General features: G+C 35.4%; 1 protein-coding gene across 2 annotated transcripts in view; it reads right to left on the bottom strand.

Moving 5' to 3' along the window:
- Positions 1 to 27477, bottom strand: part of PEX3 (peroxisomal biogenesis factor 3) — a 39103-nt gene that overhangs the window by 11068 nt on the left and 558 nt on the right. For both annotated transcript variants that reach the window (XM_003255808.4, XM_030809781.1), the window contains exons 2-10: positions 19791 to 19922; positions 15987 to 16068; positions 10879 to 10922; positions 7963 to 8087; positions 7599 to 7665; positions 7437 to 7491; positions 6721 to 6889; positions 4494 to 4564; positions 146 to 268 (exon numbers count right to left, since the gene is read on the bottom strand). In XM_003255808.4, the coding sequence (XP_003255856.1) occupies positions 146 to 268; positions 4494 to 4564; positions 6721 to 6889; positions 7437 to 7491; positions 7599 to 7665; positions 7963 to 8087; positions 10879 to 10922; positions 15987 to 16068; positions 19791 to 19922 (868 nt within the window). The remainder of the gene's footprint in view (positions 1 to 145; positions 269 to 4493; positions 4565 to 6720; positions 6890 to 7436; positions 7492 to 7598; positions 7666 to 7962; positions 8088 to 10878; positions 10923 to 15986; positions 16069 to 19790; positions 19923 to 27477) is intronic.

The following is a 27477-nucleotide window of genomic DNA, read 5'->3' as shown; positions in this document are numbered from 1 at the left end:
GTTATTGGTTTAACAGAGTTTAATTTGTTAAAAAATGAGGCACTCAAATTTACTAGGTTTGTTGTTGTTACCTGGAACAAAAAGACAAGCAAAGCACCATTTTTTAGAGCATTCATTAGTATAACATTTTTATATGTCATCTTACCTATTCATAGAGTTACCATGTTGCAGGTCCTGTTCAGTAGGTCGAAAGAACTCAGCCATATTGTCTAGAAGTCTACTAAAACCTCGGTTTAAACAGGTATTCAAAACTGTACTAAAATCTGGGCTATATAAAGTAAGAAGTATAAGTTACTTTTTAGATTCTGAATGGAAGAGAAAACAAATTCAGTAATAATGTGGTTACCTTTGAAAGCCACCAACATTTCTAGTCATAATCTAATACTGTAAAAATATATCAAGGAGTCAATCTTTAAAAAGTAAGTATTAAAAAATGAGCTTATTTAGCACAACATAATGAGAATATTCATCCACTTCAGATTTTTTATACTAGTCAGCACTTTGTACAATGAATTTTTAAAAAAATATCAATACTAGTACTACTAATTTTGAGGAAACTCTTAAATTTCCTTATAGTCATAGATTGGTTGGCTTTACATCCTCTAGCATGACATTTCAGTGAGACAGAAAATATTACTGTGTACAGATGAGGAACTGATACTTGAGGGATGAAGAAACTTGACTAAAGGCATGTGATTAGTAAATCGGGGAGCTCAAATATGAGACCAGGGTTTTTTGATCTTAATTATACTCTCTTAGTTCCTCACAAAACTCTTTAATATAAAGAATAATATATAAAGATGCTACAAAAGCTAGAAAATATCTAGTTACGTTCAAATTTCTTGACTAGAGTGTGCATGTGTATGTGCGTATCTTTCTATCTACCTTTTCTCCTTAGTTGTCTCTCTTTTTAAAAGCATTTTAATGGCTTTATTGAAGTAGGACTTAGAGGGCATAAAATTCACCCATTTTAAATGCACAAGTCAATGATTTTGAGTAAATTTGCATAGTTGTGCAACTATCGCTACAATCCAATTTTAGAACATTTTCGTCACCCACTAGGCCCATTTCCAGCCAATTCTCATCTCACTCTTAGCCCCAGGTAACCCTTTATCTACTTTTGGTCTATACAGTTTTCTGGACATTTCATAGAAACGGTCATACATATGTGGTCTTTTGTGTCTGGCTTCTTTCACTTAGCATAATGTTTTGAAGGTTCTTCTATGCTGTAGCACGTATCAATGGCTTGCTCCCCTTTTTTGCTACATAGGGCTCCATTATATGAATACATCAGATTTTATCCTTTTGTTAGTTAATAGAAATCTGGATTGTTTCCACTTTTTGGCTATTGTGAATAATGCTGTTATGAAAAATCTGAACAAGTTTTTGTCTAGAGTTGTTTTCATTCTTTTGGGTAGATACCTAGGAGTGGAATTGCTGGGTTGCACGGTAATTTGGGCTGAACTTTGTTCTTTTAAAGGTAATATGGTAAGGTTCCAAGAGGAAAAATGATTAAGGGGATGAAAGTTGAAGAAATGGAAACTGAAGAAAAGATCATCATAATACCTACCTCCTAGGGTTACTGTAAGGTTTAAATGAGTTAAGATAGATAAAGCAGTATAGAACAGTGCTTGCTGCATAAGCACTCAAAAATGTTAATTTTTAATCTTATTATTGAATTGAATTCATTTAGGCCAATGAAAGAAATGAGAAATAGGTGAGCTTGCTTCCTATTTCACACACATAAAAATAGAAGCAAAGAGAACTTCTACATACTTGTCCCACTCATCTACCCACTTACATGTATCTGACCTATCCTCAGCCATCCCTACCTGACTCCTAAACTATTTTACTGTGTATTGAATCTCATTCCTTTCTCCTATTCAAAGTACTTTGTTCTTAAAATTAACCATGCTTTTCTACATCCATTTTTCCCTCTATCAATTCAGTAAATACTTACTGAGCATCTACTACATGCAAGGCACTGTTCTAAGAGCTGAAGATACATTGGTGAACTAAACAGCCAAAAATTACTCATCTCATGGAGTTTAGTAGAAAGGTGTATATAAAAAAAAGTTACAGTCAAAATCTCCTGGCTCCCATATTCCCCTTAAATACTGTCTATTTCTCAGAATCTCTCAAAGCAAAATGTTGCAACAGTTGTCTGTGCTTGGTCTCTGCTAAACTCTAATTCTTTTGAATTAGCTTATCTCCACTGCTCCTCTGAAACTTCTCAACAAGATCAATCAACAACTCCGTCTAATGTTATTTCTCTGTCTTTATCTCCGTTGGCCTTTCAGGAGCATTAGACCCAATTAATTACAGTCTCCTTGAAACATTTCTTCAATTTTCTTCCAAAATACATCATTCTTTTAGTGTTTCTTTTCTTTTGCTGGCAGCTCCTGCTCAGTCTCCTTTGCTGGCTCTTCCCCCGATCCCCAACTCTAAATGTTGGAGTGCTCTATGACTCAGTTGTCTTCTAGTCTCTATCTGTTCTTATTCCCATGTCTTTAAATACCATATACAAAGTGATGACTCCAAACGTTATATGTGTAAACTAACTCTTGAATTCCAGACTTGCATATTCAATTGCCAATAGGCATATCCACTTAGATATGCTTAACACTGCCAAAATGTAAATGACAGTTCCTATTTCCTCAAATGCTCAGCCCCAATACCTAGGAGTCATCCTTGCCTCCTCTTTCATAACCCACACTAAATAATTCCACAAGTACTACTGGTTCAACCTTAAAAATAAATCTATTATTTAGCCACTTGTTATTGCCACCACTGCTACCAACCCAGTTCAAACTGCAACTGCCTCTTGATTAGACTACTTCACTCTTGAAACTGGTTCCCTCCTTCTATTCTTACCTCTTTATAGTCAGCTTACCATAGAGCAATGAGATCTTTTATAAACACAGATGATGTCACTGCCCTGCCTAAAATTCTCCAATGGCTTCCCATATATTAAGAATAAAAAACAAATTTCTTATCATGGACTACAAGGTTCAACATACTCTGGAGTTTCCATCTATCTCTCCAGTCTCACTTCCCTATTGCTTTTCTCATTCACTGTGCTCCAGCCAACCAATGGCCTCCTTGCTATTCCTTGAACAGGCCAAGCATTAGGATCACTGCAACTGTTCTTCTGCCTTGAACTGTATTCTTCCGGGTTATAAGGTTCACTTCCACAGTATATTCAGGTCTCTGCTCAAATGACATCTCCTCAAAGAGGTCTTTTCTGACCAGCCTATTACAAACAGCATCCCTGGTCACTCTCTAACCCCTTAATCTGCTTTGTGTTTCATCAACAAAGTTATACATACTTGACATTACATCAAATTTATTAGTTTATTATTTTTCTCTCCCACTAACATACACATTCCAGTAGGCATGAAGACCTAGCATTTAGAACAGTACCTAATATACCACAGACAGCCAATACATAGTTGATGAATAATTCAATGAGATAAATGAATTAAGTGAATGAACAAATTATTTCCATCTGTGAAATATAGAAATTTCAATCCAGACAAGCTCCTGAGGGTGGAGGACTAGGGCTATACATTTGGCTTTAACTACTAGCATAGTAAAGTAATGGGAGTATAAAACATTGCCTGGGAGGCAGTTGCCAATGAAGAAAGAACAAATACCTGGGAAACACTGATGGCTTGTTTTGTTTTGTTTTGTTTGTTTGAGACAGGATCTTACTCTGTTGCCCAGGCTGGAGTAGAGTGGTGCAATCATGGCTCACCATAGCCTCAACCTTCCAGGGCTCAGGTGATCCTTCCACCTCAGCCTCCCGAGTAACTGGGACCACAGGTGTGCACCACCATGCCTGGCTAATTTTTTTTCTTTTGTTTAAGATGGGGTTTTTGCCATGTTACCCAGGCTGGTCTTGAACTCCTAGGCTCAAGCAATCTACCCGCCTCGGCCACCCAAAGTGCTGGGATTACAGGCATGAGCCACTGCACCAGGTTGGAAACACTGATATTTAAAGGAAAGACAGAGATAGAAAACTCTAAGAAATGATCTGAGAGGTGGGAGAAAAATATAGATTATACTGTCATGAAAGTCACGTGAGCAAAGAATTTCAAGAAAGGCAGTGTCAAATATCAGAGAAAGGTCAAGTAAGATGAACATTACATGTTCATTGGATATGGCAAAATATCACGGATGACCTTCTCCAGAGCTTCATGAAATGATGGGGTGGAAATCTGAATAAGAAAAAAGTGGACAATCCTACTGAGGAAAAACAAAAGACTAGAACTCGATGAATTCAGATAGTAGAGTTAGTAGCTGAGTTACCCTAAGAAATCCCTGCTTCCCTCCAGTTTGAGTAGGAAATCTTCTCTAAAGGCTGGGGAAGAGTCGAAAATTTAATTTTAATATAATATTACACTGACCATGTTTTTCAAGAAAAACTAAAAAATAGTCTCAAGTACATTCAACATACACACATATTTTTCCTGTTACAGGAAGATACATACCTTTCCAACATGTCTCTAGTTTCATTGAGAAGTTTAATAGTGGTAATGTCTCGAGGAGAAAGTCCACAGGCCTATAGAATTAAAATGTCACACTTAAGGTTTTCAAACATTAGCACAGGGTTATGATGAAACTAATCACATTCATAAATAAAGAGTTCAGGAAATCTAAAAATCTATGTTCTAACAACAATAAAAAAGTTAGACCTTCCCCCCCAAAAATAAAAACCTGTAATAGTTTACGTGCACAAATAAGTAGAATTTAAGACATGAGTAAAAGTAAAATTACACTTAGTAAGAGCTCTGTTTATCTGACCCTTCTTGGATAGATTTCTAGTATAGCTCAACAAAGAAGAAATAGGTTTTGAGTTTGCAGAGGTCTGGATTTTTTTTTTAATTTAATTTTTTTATTATTATTATTATTTTTTTTTGAGAAAGGGTCTCACTCTGTCATCCAGGCTGGAGTGCAGTGGCATGATCATAGCTTAGGCAACCTCAAACTCCTGGGCTCAAGTGGTCCTCCTGCCTCAGCTTCCTAAGTAGTAGTCAGGACTACAGGCATGGGCCACCATACTAATTTTTCATATTTTTTGTAGGGGTAGGGTCTTGTTATGTTTCTCAGGCTGGTCTCGAATTTCTGGCCTCAAGCTATCCTCTTGCGTTGGCCTCCCAAAGCATTTTTTTTTTTAAGAGACAGATCGGTGTTGCCCAGTCTGGAGTGCAATGGTGCAACCATAGCACACCACGGACTCGAACTCCTGAGCTTAAAAAATCCTCTCTCCTCAGCCTCCTGAATAGCTGGGACTATAGCCGTGCACCACTATGCCCACCTGACTGATTTTTTTAATTTTAATTTTTAGAGACAGGATCTTGCTATGTTGCCCAGGCTGGTCCTGAACTCCTGGACTCAAGTGATCCTCTCCATCAACCTCCTATGTATTTTTCTTTTATCAGTAAGAGATTTTATCAGGATATGTGTGTGTCTTTTTTCATCAATCTAGTCTGAGACTCTATGTGTCCTTTCAATCTTAAATTTCAGGTTTTAATTCAGTTCAGTAAGATCTGGTCCATCATTTCTCTCTTCATCTGTTCTTTTGTTTTCTTTTTGGTCCCGTTTTGAATTTCGAAAACTGTAAATTACTTTAGAGTCCTAAAAAGATTTCTTAATACTCTTATTGTGTCTCCTTGAGATTCTATTTTGTAAGTTGTCTCCTGTTTCATTAATTCTGTTCCACCTGCATGTTTGATCAGTTTAGTCTCTATCTTTCAAGTTACAGGGTTTCCTTAAATGGGATGCAACTTTTTTTTTGGCCTACTCATGAATGTAGGATCTCTCAGCACCCAAACAGGTTCATCTTTGTCTCTGGCAATGGGAAATCCTGCAGGCAATGAAAACAAGGCATTCTGTTCTAATAGGGCCTCCTGCTGAGGTATGGCATAGAGGGCCTCTCTGTTCTAAGGCTTTTCCAGTTGTCAAGTAAGAGCTGCTCTCCTAGTTACAAAGAATGGGTGCAAACCAGCAGACAAATGAAAAACTACTAATTTAGGAAATGTGCCATAACCTGCAATCTGGCATTTTTATTATTCTTAATCAATGAAAAACTTATGTAACAACTACCCAGGACACACCAGTGTTTAGCAACACTATAGTTGATAATTTTTGGATTAGACCTTGTTTCTCAAGTGGATGACTATAACCTCCTCAGTCCATTTTTGTACTTTCATCATTAACTTTTTTAAAAAGCAAAGGTGATTGTGTTATTGGACTGGTTAACATCTACCTTTCTTTGTCTACAAATTGGAGTTCAGACTCCTTATCTTGGCATACAAAGCTCTTTATAATCTTGCCCTGACCTTCAGCTCTATGTTCTGCTACTTGATCTGATACAAAAATATGCTGCAGCCCACCAGTTGAATTTGTATCTTCAGTTCCCCAGGTGTAATGAACATGTCTTACTCATTTTACATCCCCAGAATACATCACAGTGTCTACTGTCACATACCTGATAATAAAAATGTACTGAATGTCTAAAATTGTTAAGTGCTTCTTACTAGAAATCACTCATAATGGCTGTTTGTTTTCTAAATTAATGGGGTTTTACTTCAATTATTGAAATATATACTTTTCAATCACTTACCTTTCAAGAGACTCAGAAATCAAAATTTCAAGAGAGTAAAATTTTAAAAGTATAGAGTAACTGGTTTGGTTAAATGGTTATGAATTAAGCACCTGCACTGCTAATGGAGTTTCTTCATCTGGCATCATATAATGGCATAATAAAGGTTTGGATCCATCTTTATTAATCCAAGAAGAAGACTTATGCTGCTCAACGAGATTTCTGATTTCTTTTAGTTTTTGCTCCAAGTCCAAAAGGGACAAAGAATGTTTAAGAGAAACACTAGAAACAGAGAAAAGGGAATTGGGATAAATCGAAACTATATAACACATCCTATATACACTCTTTTCTTAACAGGCTACTATCTAAAATCCTGTTTCTTCTGCTTACACCTGTAACTGCTGACTGGAATAGAATGGATTAAGAAATCAGCCACCAGTTAAGGGCCATTACTACAGAGCCAAGAAAAGTATTTCTCTGGATTCCATAAGAGAATTCCTACTGTAATTATAGATATTACTAGTATAAATGGGAGGTAAATGCCTCAGAGGCAGATTTTAAAGTAGGTCTTTTATCTCATGACCCAGATATTTCTGATTTGTATGAAATCAATCAATTAACAATGAAATATTAAAACTTTCCCCTCTGTATAAAAAAATGATAAAGAAAATGGATCCCACAGTGCAATAGCCTAGGATGGTATCTGATTAGATTACAAAGAGTTTCACAAATCACCATTTGTCAAGTCACTGGTTTCACTATAACAATTCTAATTTTCTTTCATTCATTAGAATCAAGAAGTCAAAAAAGTCAAAGAAAAATGCCTTACCTTCCTAAAATCTTCTGCACAGCTTGTTTAATGACAGTGATCAATTCTGTTAGGCCTATTAAAGAAAAAACAAACCTAAAAGCCTTGCTTAGTTTAAAAATTCCTCAATAATAAAAATAAATGAATTAAAATTAGTATAAAAGTCACAAATAAGAATCTTACCATCTCCAAGTAGGTGCTGAATACTTGATAAATACTGCTGTTGGACATCTGGGGGAGCAAGAATTGTCTGTACAGAACAGAAATACAGTTCAATTATCCAAATTTTAAACTGGTAAATAAGTAATGTTTTTAATATAACTTTGGCTGAGATTTTTCAATATCTGAAATGATGGGAAAAGTAATATTTTTTAACATACCAAAAATTCTAGTTTCAACATATAAAAATTATTCATAATACTAAAAGTTCACAATCACATGAAATATAATAATATTTATTTCATAGAAATTGTTATCAGGATAAATAAGTTAAACTTTGAAACTCTTGAGGGAAAGAACAATGTCTATTTAAGTCTATTAAACTTACAGTGCCATTTTTGCCAACTGCTGCATTATCCAGGTAAATATATCCACCAATTATGTTTAGCTGGACCCGCAAAAGAACAACCAGCATACAGGTACTGTATACAGCCACAATACTTCTTGTGAAACCTTCACAGAGAAAAGAAAACCATTTGGTACTGTGATTAATACAAATGTGTAAAATCATGAACCATCCCTATGGTTATTTTTTCATAAGATGACTTTTAAAAACATATTTACAACTGTTTCTAGTATAAAAATATATCAATTCAAAATATTTCAGTCTCTCCTCACAATTGTTTAATAAAACTTAGGTATGATCCCTTAATTGAAACAATAACCAATGAAATATATTAGGTGAAAGAGGTATATACTATTAGCTTAGAAAGGAAAACAAGGTAAAGTCTGGGAAGCACAAAGAATTGTAGCTTCAGAACTCTTAGTTGTCAGTGGAGCTATTTTCAAGTAAGAGAAGAAGGCTGAGTGTGGAAGAACTCTAGCCTTCAATGGCAGCTGGAGGAGGATGAGCCTGTTTAAGGACTATAGGAAGGTACAGAAAGACTGGGGAAGCTTGGTAAGACAGGCTTCCCAGTAGCTTAGGACAGGGTGTTCAAAACAGAGGAGAGAGTGAAGGTGTTGACTGCTGCCGAGAGTCCTAGCAGGAGGAAAATGTCCAGTAGATTTGGCAACACAGAAGTTGTTACTGACACTTGAGAGACCTGCTTGGGTGAAGACACAGGTGTGGAAGCCAGGCTGCAGGGCTGTAGGGCATCAAAGCATGAGTGGGAGTGAAGAGAAGAAAGAGAATGTAGAAATCTTGGTCATAAGGATTATAAGAAAGCATAGGCCAGGCACGGTGGCTCATGCCTGTAATCCCAGCACTTTGGGAGGCCGAGGTGGGCGGATCACAAGGTCAAGAGATTGAGACCATCCTGGCCAACATGGTAAAACCCTGTCTCTACTAAAAATACAAAAATTAGCTGGGCATGGCATCATGCACCTGTAGTGCCAGCTACTCGGGAGGCTAAGGCAAGAGAATCGCTTGAACCCGGGAGGCAGAGGTTGCAGTGAGCCAAGATTGCACCACTGTACTCCAGCCTGGCAACAGAGCAAGACTCCATCTCCCCTCACCCCCCATAAAAGGAAGTATAAAAGCTGAAAGGAAATACAGGGAACTAGAGAGGTTTGTTTTCAAATAGGCAAGGCTTAGCTGAAACTGGATCCCTTTCTTACACCTTATACAAAAATTAATTCAAGATGGATTACAGATTTAAATGTTAGACCTAAAACCATAAAAACCCCAGAAGAAAACCTAGGCAATACCACTCAAGACATAGGTATGGGCAAGGACTTCATGACTAAAACACCAAAAGCAATGGCAACAAAAGCCAAAATGGACAAATGGCAACTAATTAAACTAAAGAGCTTCTGCACAGCAAAAGTAACTACCATCAGAGTGAACAGGCAACCTACAGAATGGGAGAAAATTTTTACAATCTACCCATCTGACAAAGGGCTAACATCCAGAATCTACAAAGAACTTAAACAAATTTACAAGAAAAAAATCAAACAACCCCATCAAAAAGTGGGCGAAGGATATGAACAGACACTTCTCAAAAGCAGACATTTATGCAGCCAACAGACACATGAAAAAATGCTCATCATCACAGGCCATCAGAGAAATGCAAATCAAAACCACAATGAGATACCATTTCACACCAGTTAGAATGGCGATCATTAAAAAGGAAACAACAGGTGCCGGAGAAGATGTGGAGAAATAGGAACACTTTTACACTGTTGGTGGAACTGCAAACTAGTTCAACCATTGTGGAAGACAGTGTGGTGATACCTCAAGGATCTAGAACTAGAAATACCATTTGACCCAGCCATCCCATTAGTGTGTATATACCTAAAGGATTATAAATCATGCTGCTATAAAGACACATGCACACGTATGTTTACTGCAGCACTATTCACAATAGCAAAGACTTGGAACCAACCCAAATGTCCATCAACAATAGACTGTATTAAGAAAATGTGGCACATATACACCATGGAATACTATGCAGCCACAAAAAAGGACGAGTTCATGTCCTTTTGTAGGGACATGGATGAAGCTGGAAACCATCATTCTGAGCAAACTATTGCAAGGACAGAAAACCAAACACCACATGTTCTCATTCATAGGTGGGAACTGAACAATGAGAACACTTGAACACAGGGTGGGGAACATCACACACTGGGGCCTGTCGACACCGGGGCCTGTTGTGGAGTGGGGGGAGAGGGGAGGGATAGCATTAGGAGATATATCTAATGTAAATGATGAGTTAATGGGTGCAGCACACCAACATGGCACATGTATACATATGTAACAAACCTGCAGGTTGTGCACATGTACCCTAGAACTTAAAATATAATAAAAATGAAAACAACAACAACAACAAAAACAAATAGGCAAGGCTTAAGCATCATTCTGTTGACAAGGATTAGCTGAATGGATGGGAAAACAGGATAACAGTTCTGAGACAAGCAGATATGTAGGCCCTAGTTTAGCTCTTTGTTTCAATTTTTTATCACTAACAAAAGTTTACAATACAGTATCAAAGTAAATTTATGATCTGGATTGGAATAAAAATTTCCTTTAAAGTACATTAGAGATGTCAGTACCTAATAAAGGCATATGTAGTCTAGGACAATTTTACCTACCATCATCATCATAATAACAATAGCATTACCACGAACATTTACTGAATGCTTTCTATGACCAGACATTGATCTACTTGCTTTACCTGTACTATGTTATTTAATACTAACAACAATTCTAAAAGGCAGGTAAAGAAGAGTCATCTTAATAGAATGCAAACATTTCCCTTTATAAATATTTTAAGGATGTGCTGTCACACAGAATATGCAGGCTTACTTATTATCTTCAGATCCTCCCATATTTCTAGCTTGTTTGAAGGCCTAAAGAACAAAATAAAAAAATATGAAAATAATAATCTAGATAATCTAATAGAAAACTCTGAATTTTATAGATCTATATTTATTTAAAAAAATAAAAGCAACACAGCATAACTGCAGAAAAGCAAGCCCACAAAATATAGTAAAAAAATTTTAATTCCAGTAATCAATAACAACCACTTTCACTGGTATATATTCTTACAATCTTTTTCTCCTTGAGTGTTATGTATAGATAGATTACAAAATCATATAGGAAACACAGAGGAAATATTTCTTTCTTTTCCCTAACTTGCTGTTTTAGAAATAATGAAGTAGGTCCTATAATCCTTCAAAGGTAAATATGAAGTGTTTTTTGTTTTACAATCATAAACACATGAATTTACACATATATTTCATGTGTATCAATCCACTGTAGTTATTATCTCTATCGATGTTCAAATTGCCTATCTTTCACTTCTGGAAGACTATTCACATTGCCTTCTGAATCCTTTTGATTTGTATAATCTTTTATTAGTCTTTTATAGCATCTACAGTTTCTGACATGAAAATTTATTCTGGGTTCATCTCATTTAATTCTTGCTGCAGGCTTGATATCACCAATTTCACTGGGTCCTATTTTCTCATAGCAGGAAATGGTAGAGACCAAAACCTTTGATGAAGAATGTTCGTTGCTACTGGGTAGGTCATTATTTCTAAGATTTTTCCAGTGAACTAAGCTAATAAATGTTTATTTATTTATTTGTGCATATAATCAAAAAGGTAATATACATCATGAATTCATACTGATATTTCTAAATTAGTCAAAATTTAGAAAATTAGTCTAAAATTAGTCAAAAGGTTTTTAACTTAATCTCATTGATCTTACATCCGTGTTTCTTTTTGTCTACATTAAAAATAGGTGAAACCAACATAATTACTAATTTGCTTCATCCCTCACTCTACACACAACAGTCTCAGTGTAAAAGAGTTTAAGGTTTCTGTTTTTCCAATTCTTTGTGTGTGAAGAATATATATCCTACTAAGGATATACAGTGAAATTTCTGTTTCAAAGTAATTTAGCACAGTTTCTGTCTTTGTAGTTATACTACCAACTAGAATCACATGTCAGTTAATTTGATTTATGGTACTATATATTTTTGGACATTATTTTTTAAACACTATAGTTTTATAATATTAAATATTTATATGGTTCCCAAATCAAATTTATGTAATATGGTATATTCAAAAAAGTCTGTTCCTATCCCTCTTCATTTTCTCCCTTCTTCATAGGTGACGACTTAAAAAATGCTTTTTTTTGCTTTATATAAGCGAATATGTATATATACATTTATATCTGCCCCCTTAGATAAGTGAAAAATATTATACACATTTTTACCTTTTTAAAAATATAGCAATATATCTTGTGGAAATCATTCCATAGTACTACAGTAGTCCCTTCTTATCCTTGGGGGATACGTTCGAAGACCCTCGGTAGATGCCTGAAACTGAAGATAGTACCAACCCCTACATATACTATGTTTTATCCTATACATATGTACCTATGATAAAGTTTAATTTATAAACTAGGCAGTGTAAAAAATTAACAACAATAACTCACAATAAAATAGCACAACCGTAATATGCCACCATCATTACTCTGGCACTTTGGGGCCATTATTAAGTAAAATAAAGGTTCCTTAAACACAAAGCACTGTGATACCTCAACATCCAATCTGATGGCCAAGATGGCTACTAAGTGACTAACAGGTAGATAGCATCTACAGCATGGATCCGCTGGACAAAGGGAGATTTCATCATGTTGTTCACAATGGCACACAACTGAAAGCTTAGGAATTGTTTATTTCTGGAATTTTCCATTTGATATTTTTAGACCATGGTTGTCATGGCTAACTGAAACCTTGGAAAGTGAAACCATGGATAAGGTGGATGGGACAATTGTATACAGATGGTAGCCACTTTTCTAACCAAAGTATAGTACACCATTGTATGGATGTACTATGTGGAGGTAGTTTAGTGCTTTTCAAACCACTAGTGGAAGGATCAGTTTTTTTTCTTTTTCCTTTCCAATCTGTCACAGACCAGCACTTTTGTTAAATACAATAAAAATAAATTACTAGAAAACATGAAATAAAAAAAACCACAGATATAGAAAATACAAGTCCATATTCTTTATTATTACTTTCAGACATAAATTTGCGTTCCAACAAGAAATTGAGTTACTATTACAATTTTAAGGATACTACTAGCTTCTTGTCTTTCTTTCCCAATGAGCAGACTCTATAGTTTCAGTTACCTCTTTCCTAGATGGCACAGGTTCAGAAAATGTGTTGAGTAACTCACACAAGACACTGCTGCAACCTTAATCCAATCTAGTGTTCAAGACTCATGGCAGAATGTCATATGTATTCGGATTAAACTGGGAATCAACCACAATTCAAAGGTGAGGTATTTAATGTATCATAAGTGACTCATATCTCTTTTTGAATGCTCCCTCAGAAAAATTTCTAAGTACTTCTTATAAAAATTCTAAATGAAAAAAGATAAGAAAACAGTGGTTCTGAAAATTTCAATATAGAAAGTGCTTAGTAGTGAGCCATGACTGCCACTGTACTCCAGCTTGGGCAACAGAGTAAGACTCTATCTAAAAAAAAAACAAAACCAAACGAACAAAAAACTGTATTTTATTTGGGATGATTTAGGTGGGAGAAGACAGTTATAGTTATCCAGGATATTTCTTCATGTTTACACTCAACATTATCAGACCTTAAAAGTAGATTTTTAAATACTGATGCTTTTTTTAAAAAACTCCAAAATCTACATAAAAGATTCCAAATCTATGTAGAACAGAGAAAAGTACTTTCGACACAAATATTCCTTTCAAATGATTTGTCTGATGGAAATCAACTCCAAGTTAAATACAACCAGACTCTTTAATGTCACTAAAATACCTTCATGGAGAAAAAAAAAAAAAAAAAAAAGAATTAAACGAATCCTTTCAAAGTGTTCTACTTCTCTTATGATGGAGGATGTTTAAGATTTTTTGTTTTTGCATTGAAACTTCATTGCTATTTTCAGTCTTCAAGAAGAGTACCAAATATCAAAAACAGTGATAACTGTTTATTTGCTATTATGAAGTTGGCAAAATAAGACTATCAAATCATCTACTTATTTCTCATTAGTTATTATCTTAGTTATTATCAGAAATAGTTTAAAGAAAAAAAAACTTGCTCAACAGGCTTATGTGAGACCAGAGTCTCATATAAAATTAATATAAAAGCAGTCATAAGATTGGAGGCCTTATTTAATCACACTTTGTAAGGGATCAAGCCCTTATTTATGCAAATATTTTTCAAATGGATATTACCCTTCTCCCCCAACCAAATTACAAATAGTAATTTCAAATCAAAAGAAAGCCAAGAAAAAGTAACATTGAAATATTTAAAGAGGAAACCGTGAATGAGGAGAACTGTGGCCCATCTTAAATTCTCCTCCCTGTGTACCGATTAAGAAAAGAGAATCACATCTTTTCTTTAAAGCTGTCCAGGATAATCCATCAAAATTAATCCCTTGGTTTTTTTGATACTCTTAAATTTTCCTTTTACTTTTTGTCATTGCACTAAATATGTCTGGAATTATGATAATTTATTTAGTCTACTTCCTCCTTTGGATGAAAACGTCTTAAAGAGACTTGATCTTAACTATTAAATCCCCTAAAGCACATAGGGCCTTGCAGGAAACAGATTCACCAAGAAGGAAGAATGCCACCACGATTATTTTGTCTGTATTATGTTGCTTGTATAAAAATGCTATTCACTTATTTAATTTGTCTTGCCTTCTCATCACGACAAAAAGCAAGGAAATTAAAATCTACTTCTTTTCAATTCCTACCTATGTACATACAAATGGTAATTATTTATTTGATCAAAAGCAATCTGCTTATGTTTCTTCTTCATAAAACTGTGTGAACTAATTTATAAGCTAAACCTTATATCGGTAAGAACGAAGGAAGGTCTGTCTACCTCTAAGAATGAAGAAATTTAAAAAGGGAAACCCCTCATCACTAGCATTCTGTTTTAATCAGATAAAAGAAATCTCAAGTACACAAATCCACTGTTATTTTGGGAAGTATTCTTTGAATATAGTAAGTGTTTTTAAATAAAATTCCCCACTTGTTATGTAGCCTGTCTGAGCACTCAATTTCTATTGCAAAATGAATAATAGTAACTGCCTCACAGGGATATTGTGTAAATTAAGTGGGAGCATATATGGAAGGTACCTAGCACCAGAGCTAGCACAGTGAGACAGTTTAGAAATAGAACTACTTTTCCCCTGGCTATTTGAAGGGTGATTAAAGGCAAGTGATTATTTTAGGAAGGCCACAATGATTAACATTTATTTAGTGAAACCATTTCCCTGCCCACCCTCCCATCATTGTCATTAAAATAAGAAGCCATTTCCTGCTGGAAGTCTTCTCAAATTAATACAGTATCATACCAAATTACAATACCCCAATACATGCTACACACAATATACAAGGTTACATATGTGAAAGTGCTTTTGGAAACAGCAAACTGCCATGGCAATGTAAATTATTAGTACTGCATGCTCATGTTATGTTTGTATTTCATTTTGGTAGTAATTTAAAATATAAGTCCTGTATATCTCATTTATTTAAAACGTATGTTCACATACTCTATTACACCATAAGCTCTTTCTGAAAGAAGCACAATATTTAACGTAACTTTGTTAGCTTCACAGCATCTGGTTCAGGAACACATTTCACAAGCACTCCATAATTAAATTTGTGAACAATTTCAAAGTGCTATAAGGTCTATTTATATGAAAAACAATACATACAAATATCATTGCCTTGAATGCTTTATGCAAAAAAGTAGAGCATAGACAAAATAAATATGGGTTCAATGATATATTTAGTATTTTTCTTACTGAGCCTATATAAACTTTAATTAGATAGAAAAATAACAAAGATTTTTGAAAAGTGTATCAGTTCATTCTATAAACTTTAAGTGCAGTGCTTAAACAGAAAATGCTGTAACTTGCATTTACCTGTTTTTTAGCAGAGCTGTGAGGCTCTCGGAATTCAGTTGCTGCATTAAGGCCTCTCTCAGTGTTGGAAGCATGGACAGCACTGTAATACAAACAAAAAAATTGAAAAGGTCACAAGTGATATGACTGCCCTCACTAAGAAATGCGCATTGTTTTATGCTATATGATAGGGCTAGCAACTAGCAAGAGTCAGAAGGGAAAGTCAGGGCTAGACAATTCAAATTATTATTATTATTATAAAACGATTATATCCTAACAAATCATTTATCTGCTTATGTAATTTAACAAAATTATATAAACATTATGATCACAGCAACACAAGTACACACAGAAGAAACAATAGAAAGAATTATTCTCAGATTTTAACAGTGGTGGTCTTTGAGCTATGGATTATGAACAATTCCTTTTTTTTCTTTTCCATACTCTCCAAATTTTTTACAATAAGTGTTTACTTCTGATATAATGACAATGATCAAAAACATTTTTATATTCAGCTATACTTTTTGCTTCATTTTTCATTCTAATTTTTAAAAAGTTTATTAAATACTACAAAGTAATAAACATTTATTATAACCTAGACAAAAGCGTACTGGGTTAGGAACTAAGAGTTGCTGAGTTTTAGTTTTGTCAGTGGGTATTATTTGTTACTGTTTATTGTAAATGTTTGCTGTTTGTAATACCACAAAGCAATAAACATTTATTATAACAAATAAAAATGCACTAGGTTAGAAACTAAGAGTTGCTGAGTTTTAGTTTTAGTAGTTTTAGTTTTGTCAGTGGCTGTTGTTTGTTATTGTTTCTTACTCCCAGGAATAATGTGAAGATGAAATGAGACTAGCAATCTATGGGAAAAAAACTTCATGTGATTTTTAGGAGTTTATTTATGGCTCTACATGTGGAATAAGAAATGCTGGAGAATAAGAATCTGTCATGGGATTAGAGAAAAAAAAGAAATGGAGAAATATACACATAAAAATGTAAAATGAGTCTCTAAACCCTAAAAAAGTAATGATAACGAAATGAAAAAATATGAAGACCACCACATTCCTTTTTTTTTTTTTTTGAGACAGCATCTCACACTGTCACCCAGGCTGGAGTGCAATCGTGCAATCACGGCTCACTGCACCCTTGACCTCCTGGGCTCAAGCGATCCTCCTGCCTCAGATTCCCAAGTAGCTAGGACTAGAGGCATGGGCCTCCATGTCCAGCTAATTTTTTAAATTTTTTGTACAGATGAGGTCTCACTATGTTGCCCAAGCTTGTCTTGAACTCCTGGGCTCCAGCAATCCTCCCACCTTGGCCTCCCAAAGTGCTGGGATTACAGGTGTGAGCCACCACACCTGGCTATGAACACCATATTCTAAAAGGGAAAACTTCTTGGGTAAGAAAACTACTTGTATCTACCCCAAAGCACTCATTTTTTTTTCTAGTATATCAATTACATCTTATCCAAAGGAACAGAAATTTGATATTATTTGTAACACCATTATCAATGCTCATGTTATGAATTGTACAAAAAATGCAGAATGTGCAGAAAGCTAATTTGGAAAGTTTTCATTAAACCTATATTTTGGCTCTTAGAGATTAAATATTTTACTTTTAATTGCCTATAGTCAGCTATTTGCTCATCTTAGGGTTGCATCATGGAAATGTGTGACCCTTATCTTTTGCTGGAGGAGCATAGTTAATTAACAACCCCATCTGCCACTCCTCTGGATCCATCACCATGTTTGCACTGCTCCCAGCCAATGACACTGCTTGGATGGGCACACTAAAGCAGGCCCATTTCTGCAGGTCTCTTCTACTAGAAACTTTGGCTTGCACACTCTTCATTGGTCTCCCAATGCTTTCTTAGAACTGTGCTGTAGTCTGAGACTTTTCTTGCCTAATCTTTCTTCCTTCCTTGTCTTTTTCCCTTCCCAAGTGTCAGACCTGCACTGTGGCCTAAACGCTTCGCTTGCCTCTTCTTCTGCTTCCCTTCCCCTTTATTCTTTACAGGCATTTCTACTAGTAGATCTCTTGTACATCTAATCCCATCCTAGCATCTGCTTCCAGGGGACCCAAACTGACACAAGGGTCCATATCAAACTTGAGATGTATTTTAAGACCCCAGCAGCTACATTTTACTTTTTTTTTTTTGAGACAGAGTTTCACTCTTGTTGCCCAGGCTGGAGTGCAATGGCGTGATCTCGGCTCACTGCAACCTCCACCTAACAGGTTCAAGTGATTCTCTTGCCTCAGCCTCCCAAGTAGCTGGGATTACAGGCATGCACCACCACACCCAGCTAATTTTGTATTTTTAGTGGAGACAGGGCTTCTCCATGTTGGTCAGGCTGGTTTCAAATTCCTAACCTCAGGTGATCCACCAGCCTCGGCCTCCCAAAGTGCTGGGATTACAGGTGTGAGCCACCGCGCCTGGCCCATTTTATTATTTTTTGAAAATTCAAATAATAACCAGAAATGGACCATTCTCTAAAAATTCATTAAAATGTCCTAGGCAGTGCCAATACATTGAATGCTGAATGTCAATTTAAATAATTTTGTAATTTTTAAAAAGTTATCATTTACCAAGTATTTGTTATACATCAAGCACTTTATAGGCATTATCTCATCATGGCTTCACAAAACATTTATGAAGTGGCTTTTATAATGTTCATTTTACTCTCAGAATTGTCATTATGTATAGTATTTGTGATTACTATTTGCTTTGCAGAATGAAGGTATTCGGAGTATTACTACTTCAAATATTAAAAATCATACTCCAGTTGTAATTTTGGATGTGCCTCTTACCCTTCTTAATCTCAGCCTCCAGTAAAATGAGGTAAGTAAACTAATAATAAAGGCCTTTAACTCTAAAAAATTTCTACTTTTAAAATTAAATAAGGAGAATGTACCTTTATAAATTCTTTCTAAATTAATTGTTCTTGAAAGAATGTTAAAGAAATGAGTAAGCTTTAAACAATAAAAAAGAAAAACAAGCTTTGCATGGATTTGAGAACTAATTTTTCAGTTATGCCAGTTAGAACACACTGTTCTCTTCAAATATGGGCAGACTGATTTTGTGATGGCATTCTCCCAGGACTATGTTTCTAGCTCTGGAGGTTAAATTATTGCCATTAATTAACATTGCCTGAGTGTATACTATTGTGGATGACTCATAGGTCTATAGTTGCCTACTGTAAATTTAATAAACTTAATGACTCTTTCCTATGGCCCATAGGCCCAGTGGGATCAAGCCTACTTCTGCAGCCTTGTTTCCTATCACTGCCATTGTTCATTCTGCTCTAGCTACATGGCCTTTTTGCTGTGTCCTGAGAGTACCAAGCTTGTTCCTGCCTCAGGCATTTCACATGGCTTCCTCCATTGTAACATTTGGTTTCTGCTCAAATGTTACATCAAAGAAACCTGACTCTACTGATCCCCTGTCTTAAATAACGTTCCAGCCCTCACATGGCTTTATGTTCCATATGGCAGCCATCACTGCCTAAAGTTACTTATTTGTTGTTTATCATCTTTTCCTCTCCCTAGAATATAAACTCCAAAGGTCAGGGGCTTTTTGTTGTTGTTGTTCACTTCCTGCTTCCCCAGGCCTGGATACAAGTATTTGCTGAATGAATAAATAAAATGAATGAACTGATTTTTAAAATTCACATTAAAATGATGTCATTCAGTTAAATCATTCAAACACTTGCTAGATTTACCATCCTTTCTTTGCCTTTTCCTCTAAATTTGATCCTGGTGATATGCAAATTAATACAAACCGTCAAACAACTTTACACATGTATAAATATTTCTCTGTCTTACCTGTCATATTGCAAGTCCTCTGGTTACTTTCAAAATGATATTGTCGTCGTGCTTGGGCAATGTATTCTGCAGCCTCCCTTTCCTGTATTTCTCTGATTTTCTTCTGTCCGTATTTCCCCAGAATATATACTCCTACAATCATTAAAAAATACTATATTCATTAGAGTACCAAAAATTCTACACAGTATTTTTAACCTACTTTATCCAATTATAAGTTTTATATTAGTGGATAGCTACAATTACATTTTTAAAATCTAAATAAAGAATTTTGTAAGACTGGCCCGAAGAAAAGGAAATCAGCAAGTTTACAGCCAATGACAGAGGAAATGATGGGCACATAAGGACTAGGTTTGAAGAAGGGAAAGGAATTAAATCTAAAAAGTCTGGCTGGGGGTGGTGGCTCAGGCTTGTAATCCCAGCACTTTGGGAGGCCGAGGCAGGCGGATCACAAGGTCAGGAGATCGAGACCACAGTGAAACCCCGTCTCTACTAAAAATACAAAAAATTAGCCGCGCGTGGTGGTGGGCACCTGTAGTCCCAGCTACTCGGAGAGGCTGAGGCAGGAGAATGGCATGAACCTGGGAGGTGGAGCGTGCAGTGAGCCGAGACTGCGCCACTGCACTCCAGCCTGGGCGACAGAGCAAGACTCCGTCCCAAAAAAAAAAAAAAAAAAAGTCTGTCAGTGCCTTTACTAGTAGACTAGAGATATTCTACATGTCCAGCAATGGAGAATTGTTTAAATAAATGATAGTCTAGCCATACAATGAAATCTTATGCAGCAATTAAAAACCACATTGCTAAATAATGACTCAAGGAAATATCCACGTTATACTGTTAGGTGATAAAATAAGATCCTGGAAATTTTACTTTTTTTAATGGAAACAGGTACAAAAAATAGGTGAGTTTTAATTTCTAAAATATAATAAACAATGATCACTGCTGAATGGTGGGATAAGAGGTCATTTTGTCCCCTATATTTTCTTCAATGAACACAAAATACTTTTTAAAAATATAAGATAAAATTTTTAAAAGGAACAATGAAAGAAAGGTAGTTAGTCAGGCAGAAATCTATTTATCCATCCATGTGTTAGAAAAATCTCTTTGAGATAAGGAGAGAAAATACAACTCTCTCATCTAAAAATTAGTAACTTAATTGGAAAAAAAAGAGGGAAGAGGGTACAGAAACTCCTAAATTGTAACACCACAGGATAAGAATATAGGTGGTGTCATGTGGCCTGTGATTTAACAGATTTGAGCATAGGCAGTATGATATAAATGTGTACATTTTAGTCTATATCTGAGGGGCAGTCAGTTTTCCTAGCTGGGAATGTGAACATTCCAGAGCGTTTAGTTAGCCACACTTGATCAAAAGCCACATTCTAAGGCTTAAGCTCTTCAACTAGCTTTTATCACTGATCAGCACCAAATATTTTTAATTAGCATAATGAGTATCAGCAATGGATTTTCATAGATTAAATTAATGGTTTTCAAGATACTGGACTAGCTAAAACATTTTAGTAATATTCATATGAACTAGAATATATGAATCAAACAAGTCCTTCACCTTTGCCTGGGAGCCTTAGCTGCTAGTTCAAGGGATTCTTAGTCAACTGAGTTAACCAGGTAGCCAACCAAATCCTACAGCTAGAATACTGTTGCATTTTCTTCAGGTAAATCTTTTATAAGCAGTTCTGCGGTAGCATGAAACAAGGACAGAACACTGGAACTTCAATAAGCTTACAGAACAGGTTGTGTTACTTTTAATCTCTGTTTGCCAGTAGATGTTTTTAAGTGTGCCAGAACTTGGTTTCATTATAACCTGAGAGCCAGGCTGTAAGGAATTAACTAATGCTCACCTACCTCCCACTGTCTGTGACCCCCAGTATCTACTAAACATAACCTAAGAATTGTGCATGACCTAAGTAATTAGATTTGGTCTGTCACAGGTAGAAAGTGGGTAGCCCTCTAAGAACTGCAAAGCAAATACATATCCTGAATTATTTTCACTAATACAGGTGCTACAGGTGAACTGATAAAATATTACATACTCTTAAAAATAGTAGTTCAGTAAAAGGGTATGCGCTAAAAACAATTAGAACTACAGTATGATTGCTGTTGCTATGTTTATATGCAAATTAATGTATTATAACAAAGCTTAAAGAAGAAATGAGAGTTCACATAAGTGGCTTCATGGCTACCTTTCCTGTACTCCATTCTAAAGAAACTGATGATAGTGCTACAATACCAACAAAGGAAACTGACTTATATTTCACAAAGTTACTCTATGACAGGCAACTCTGACATAATAGATCTCAAGGAATTGTTTGTATCTTATTTGCACAACAGCTTACGAAAGTTACGTGTAAAATGATTATTTCTCAAATTATACTGTAAAATCAAACACTAAGATGACACTTTTTGCACAGCTAAGAATTTTTTTCATTAATAATAGTAAATTTGATTGGTGTCTTTTTTCTGGGGAGAAGGTCCACTGCTTTAATCAGAGTCTCAACAAATCTGATGATTTTTTTAGGAACTGTTATTTAACACATTTCAGCATAGGCCGTATGATATAAGTGTGTACATTTTGGTCTATATCTGAGGGGAAGTCAATTTTCCTGAGTGTCATATTTTCCTGGATGTGAAATGAGAATGTGAACATTATAGAGTAGTTAGTTAGCCATACTTTGATATTCTAACTAAACTAAAAAAGAAAATTAATTGTCATGGGAGCCCCAACACCTCAAAATGTGACCTTATTTGGAAATAGAATCTTTACAGTGGTAATCAAGTTAAAATGAGGTCATTAGGGTGGGTCCTAATTCAGTAAGACTTGTCCTTATAAAAGGAAACTTGGACGTCGACAATTGCAGAGGGAAGACAAGGCAAAAACAGAGGAGATGGCTATCTATGAGCCATGGTGAGGGGGTTGGAATAGATCCTTCCTTTATACTCTGCAGAAGGAACCAATCCTGACCTTAGACTTTTAAATTTCAGGATTGTAAGATAATAAATTTCTGTTGCTTAAGCTGCTCATTTTGTGGTACTTGGAAATCAGGCTAAAATCACACAATCCATTATCTTTCTTTAGCACTGAACTAAGTTCTTATACAAGGTCTAATTCACCCAGGCTCATAAATTCTGATTTTGTCAGATTTGTTCCCTTAGAAAAATAAGAATGAGGACAGGTAATTCATTAGCTAAAACATGGAGCTCATGACTACCTGGTATCAAGTAGTTAGTGACTTTTAAGAAAGTCCCTTCCTCCCTCTGTGTCTAAATTTCTTCATCCATAAAATGAAAGATTGGGATTATATGAGCTTTAATGTTTCTTTTGTAGCTATGACTTTATGTATTAACAATGAAAATATTTACTAAATACCTTAAAAAATAAATGTCAAATGCTTTGAGTTTTCCATTAATAACATTACTAGTAAAATAAGACTTCTAGTCTTTCCACAATTCAGTTGTTTTAAAGCCATCTCTTAGTCTTCTCTTTCTGGATGAAAATCCCTACAATGCAACTATTTCACAAGGTTAATAATTTCAAAAAACGTTTGAAAATAACCTATTGTTCCCAATCCAACAGATCACAAAATCCTACTATAGTATTCTGATTCTATTTCAGACCATTTTCTAAATCTTGCCAATTATCTACAACTTCTTTATCACTGTCTTCACTTAGACCCTAAAAATTAATGCTCTTGAACTGGTTCAATAGTTCCCTAACTCTTCAGTTTCTGGTCCCACACCTGTTTAACCCATCTTATATATGCAAAGTGATTTTCTAAAACATAAATCTCATTATATCACTCATGTTTTTGGAATACTTCAACATCTTGCCATCATTTCTTAATGTGGTTTCCCTGTTCCACTTACATCAGAATCACTTGGGACAATTAAAAATGTAGCCTTTAAGGACACTCCTTGAAAATACCCCTAAATGGGCCGGGCGTGGTGGCTCATGCCTGTAATACCAGCACTTTGGGAGGCCGAGGCGGGCGGATTATGAGGTCAGGAGATCGAGACTATCCTGGCTAACACAGTGAAACCCCGTCTCTACTAAAAATACAAAAAAAAAAAAAAAAATTAGCCGGGCATGGTGGCGGGCACCTGTAGTCCCAGCTACTCAGGAGGCTGAGGCAGGAGAATGGTGTGAACCCGGGAGGTGGAGCTTGCAGTGAGCCGAGATTGTGCAATTTAAGTAGAAATTCTTCCTTATAAAGCTTTGCCTGACATCTTCACACTTTCTTCTCATCTATTCTCCCACAACACCCTGCTCTATTTTTGTACTATACTATCATACTACTTTTATTTCCATTTCTGTACCATGAGTTCAAAGTCAGGATCTGTCTTATTCCTTTGTATTTCCAGAGTAAAGTACAGTGAGATCAGGCACTTACTCTCATTCAAATGTTTGTTCAATGTCAGAATGAATGAATGAATGAATGAATAAAAAATGTGAAGAAGCCAGAGATTACAGGATTTAAGGTATAAATCCAAGTCAATGTTCTGAGTTTTTCAGAAACCAGCAAGTCAATAAATATGAATCTGGTTGCTCTCTGTTCTCCAACACTTTTTCCAGTGCAATGGTTCTCAAAGTGTGGCATGGGCACCCCTGGGGTCTTTAAGACCATTTCAGGGGGTCTATAAAATCAAAACTGTTTTTGTAATAATACTAAAATGTTATTTGCCTTTTTCATTCTCATTCTATCATGAGTATACAGTGGAGTAACTCAGAGGTTACATGATGTGTGATATCACAATTGACAGAATATAGAAAGAGATGAGAATCCAGCTTTCTTCAATTAAGCCAAACATTAAAAAGATTTGCAAAATGTAAAACAATGACACTCATTAATTTTTTGAAAATGTTATGTATGTTAATATGTAATAGGTTTATTATTTTAAAATGAATATTTTAAAAAATTTCATTTTAATTTTGAATATCATAACTATTAATAGATACAAAATTTAGAAAGCTTTTGAGGGTCCTTAATTTTTCAGAATGTAAAGGAGACCTTAAATCAAAAAGTTTGGGAGTCAATTCTCTAGTCTTTTCACAAACTGGTCAAATTATGCCAGGCTCAGTGGCTCATGCCTGTAATTCCAGCAGTTTAGGAGCCTGAGGCAGGACGATTGCTGGAGGAGTTCAAGACCAGTCTGAGCAATGTAGTGAGACCCCCATCTCTACAAAATAATTAAAAATTAGCCAAGTGTGATGGTGCACACCTGTAGTCCTAGATACTTGGGAGGCTGAGGTGAGAGGATCACATGAGTGAGAAAAGTGTGAAGATGTCAGGCAAATCTTCATAAGGAAGCCTTTCTACTTGCCTTACATTGTAAAGCTAGCAAAGGAGAAATCAAGGCTGCAGTGAGCTATGATCACACCATTGTATTCTAGCCTGGGTAACAGAGCAAGATCCTGTCTGAAAAACAAAAAACCAAAAAAAACCAAAAAACCAAACACACCCAAATCCCCCAAACTGGTCAAATTATACAAACGTGTAAACCAATTAGTTACCCATCTAAAAATCGAGGGAACAGAAATTGTTACTTAAGAAGGCCTGCTACTCAAGGTTTTACTTACTTATTTCCCCCACTACTGAATGGCCAAACTTCTCTGAGCATGCCTGTTGATATACTACCCAGCTTTCAAGCTTGTCAAAATGTGTCTCTTCTTCCATGAAATTCTTCCTGATTTTTCATAACTGCATATGCTACTTGCCAGTGTGATCTGTACAGCATTTTTTCACCTCTCTTGTTTTTCTGTATCTTAATTACATGTATACTTGCTTTTCCTTCCTATCAGACCATAAAGGCCATGAAAGCACAGTGATATAATGTGGAAAGAGAATGTGCTTTGGGGTCCAACACACCTGGGTTTGAATTCCAGTTTCCCTTCACTAATTCTGAGACCTGAGGCAAGTTTCTTAAATTCTTAGGGCTCTTGTTGCCACATTTTTGAATGGGGATAATAATAATTGCCTTCTTGTCATTCTGCCTAAATAGGAAGAGCTTAGCACCATGCCCAGCGTAAAGTGGGCACCCAATAAATAGTAGCTGTTACTATTAAAAATATATAAATCTTGTATTTCCATTCATATTACCTTCAGCATTATAGGCACTTGATAAATATTTCTTAAGTTAGATTAATTAAACTCTAACACACTGTAGAACTTTCTCCCTGAAGCAGAAAGAATATGAGACTCAAACAAATGCCAACCATGGTCATCTACTCTTCCTTTCTTTTCAGACTGACTCTTTTTTTGAAATAAAACACTAGGATTATTTTCTCTTTCTGGCCGTCTGAACTTTTCTTTTTTTTGCATTCCTCTTATTCTGTAACTATATAAGCTCTTGTTAGTTTTTTTTTAAAAAATTATAAGTTTCTTTTAAGTATACTCTTTTGCTTCCCCTGTGATTATTTCTAATTTACCACAAGGTTGTTCCATAAGCTGAAGGAGTATTCCTTCTGAGATCGCTAAAGAGATAATTTTCCTTCCTTCAGTAAAGGCAAAAATACTTTATTTGTATTTCTTCAATCACACATATATTTTTAGCTTTTATAAATAAAATGGACTCTGTAGTCTTAGGATAATTTAGATATACATTAGATACTAGAGACTGAAGATATCAGAAAATACCTTTTATATATAAAGGATTTCTCGAAGGTGTTCAAAATTTACATAATGCTTATTATTGATTTGTGATAGACCTCAGAGACATGCAAAACACCATCCTTGGCTCAGCAACAAGAATTCTGTTTCAAACTTTTAAGCATCACCAAAACCTGAACTATTGATGCTAAAAGTATTGTTAATTTCAAATTGTTTGGGGAGAACAGAATACAATCTAATACGTATTGTTAATTTCAAATTGTTTGGGGAGAACAGAATATAATCTAATACGTACTGTTAATTTCAAATTGTTTGGGGAGAACAGAATACAATCTAATACTAAGAGAAAAGCCAACCAAATTATTTGGGAAACTCTGTTCTTGATTTGAAGTACTTTTGTAAACATAGCATGTAATAAGTGGTAAGACTATTTCTCAAAAACTCAAGTTCTAACAAATTCCCTCTTTTATAGTTCCTAGATGTCCTTTTCATATAATTCACGAAGCTTTTTATTCCCTCCTTCAAATCCCTGTATATTATCACATGAGCATTGTATGAGGGAAAAGCGTCTCAAGATTTTTATCTGATCTGTTTCTAAATCTCCTCTGGGCCTGTGCAACTCAGTTATGTCAGCTAGATTACAATGATCCCAACCTTGAAGATCCTGAGGAAGATTGCACAACATCCCTCAAGCATTTTTCTTACTGCCATAGTTTGTATTCTAAAATGGCAGAAACAGAGATAAAATATTTTCTTTATCTAATCCATATCTTTCAGTCCTTTAGGACAACTGCGCTGTTTTCAAAAATTCAAATCGACTTTAACCACCACCCGAAGTGCAGCCTATAGGTAACTTCCCTAGATTATTATTAAACTCCCGAGAAGGGTGAGAGCCAAAGTACCAAGAGTGCCAAACAGAAATGAAGAATCTCACAGGAAAACAAAATTTTTTTTTTGAAGTTCCTGTAAGAGAATGGTGCCTTGAAACAGAAACTTAAACTGTGATGAGTTCTCCAAAGGTCCGTGAGAAAAAAGGATAGGTGAGAAATAGAGTTAAGAGGCGGTGA

The sequence above is a fragment of the Nomascus leucogenys genome, chromosome 3 (genome assembly GCF_006542625.1).
Source record: "Nomascus leucogenys isolate Asia chromosome 3, Asia_NLE_v1, whole genome shotgun sequence".
Lineage (NCBI taxonomy): Eukaryota > Metazoa > Chordata > Mammalia > Primates > Hylobatidae > Nomascus > Nomascus leucogenys.
This window is presented reverse-complemented; position numbering and strand designations above follow the sequence as displayed.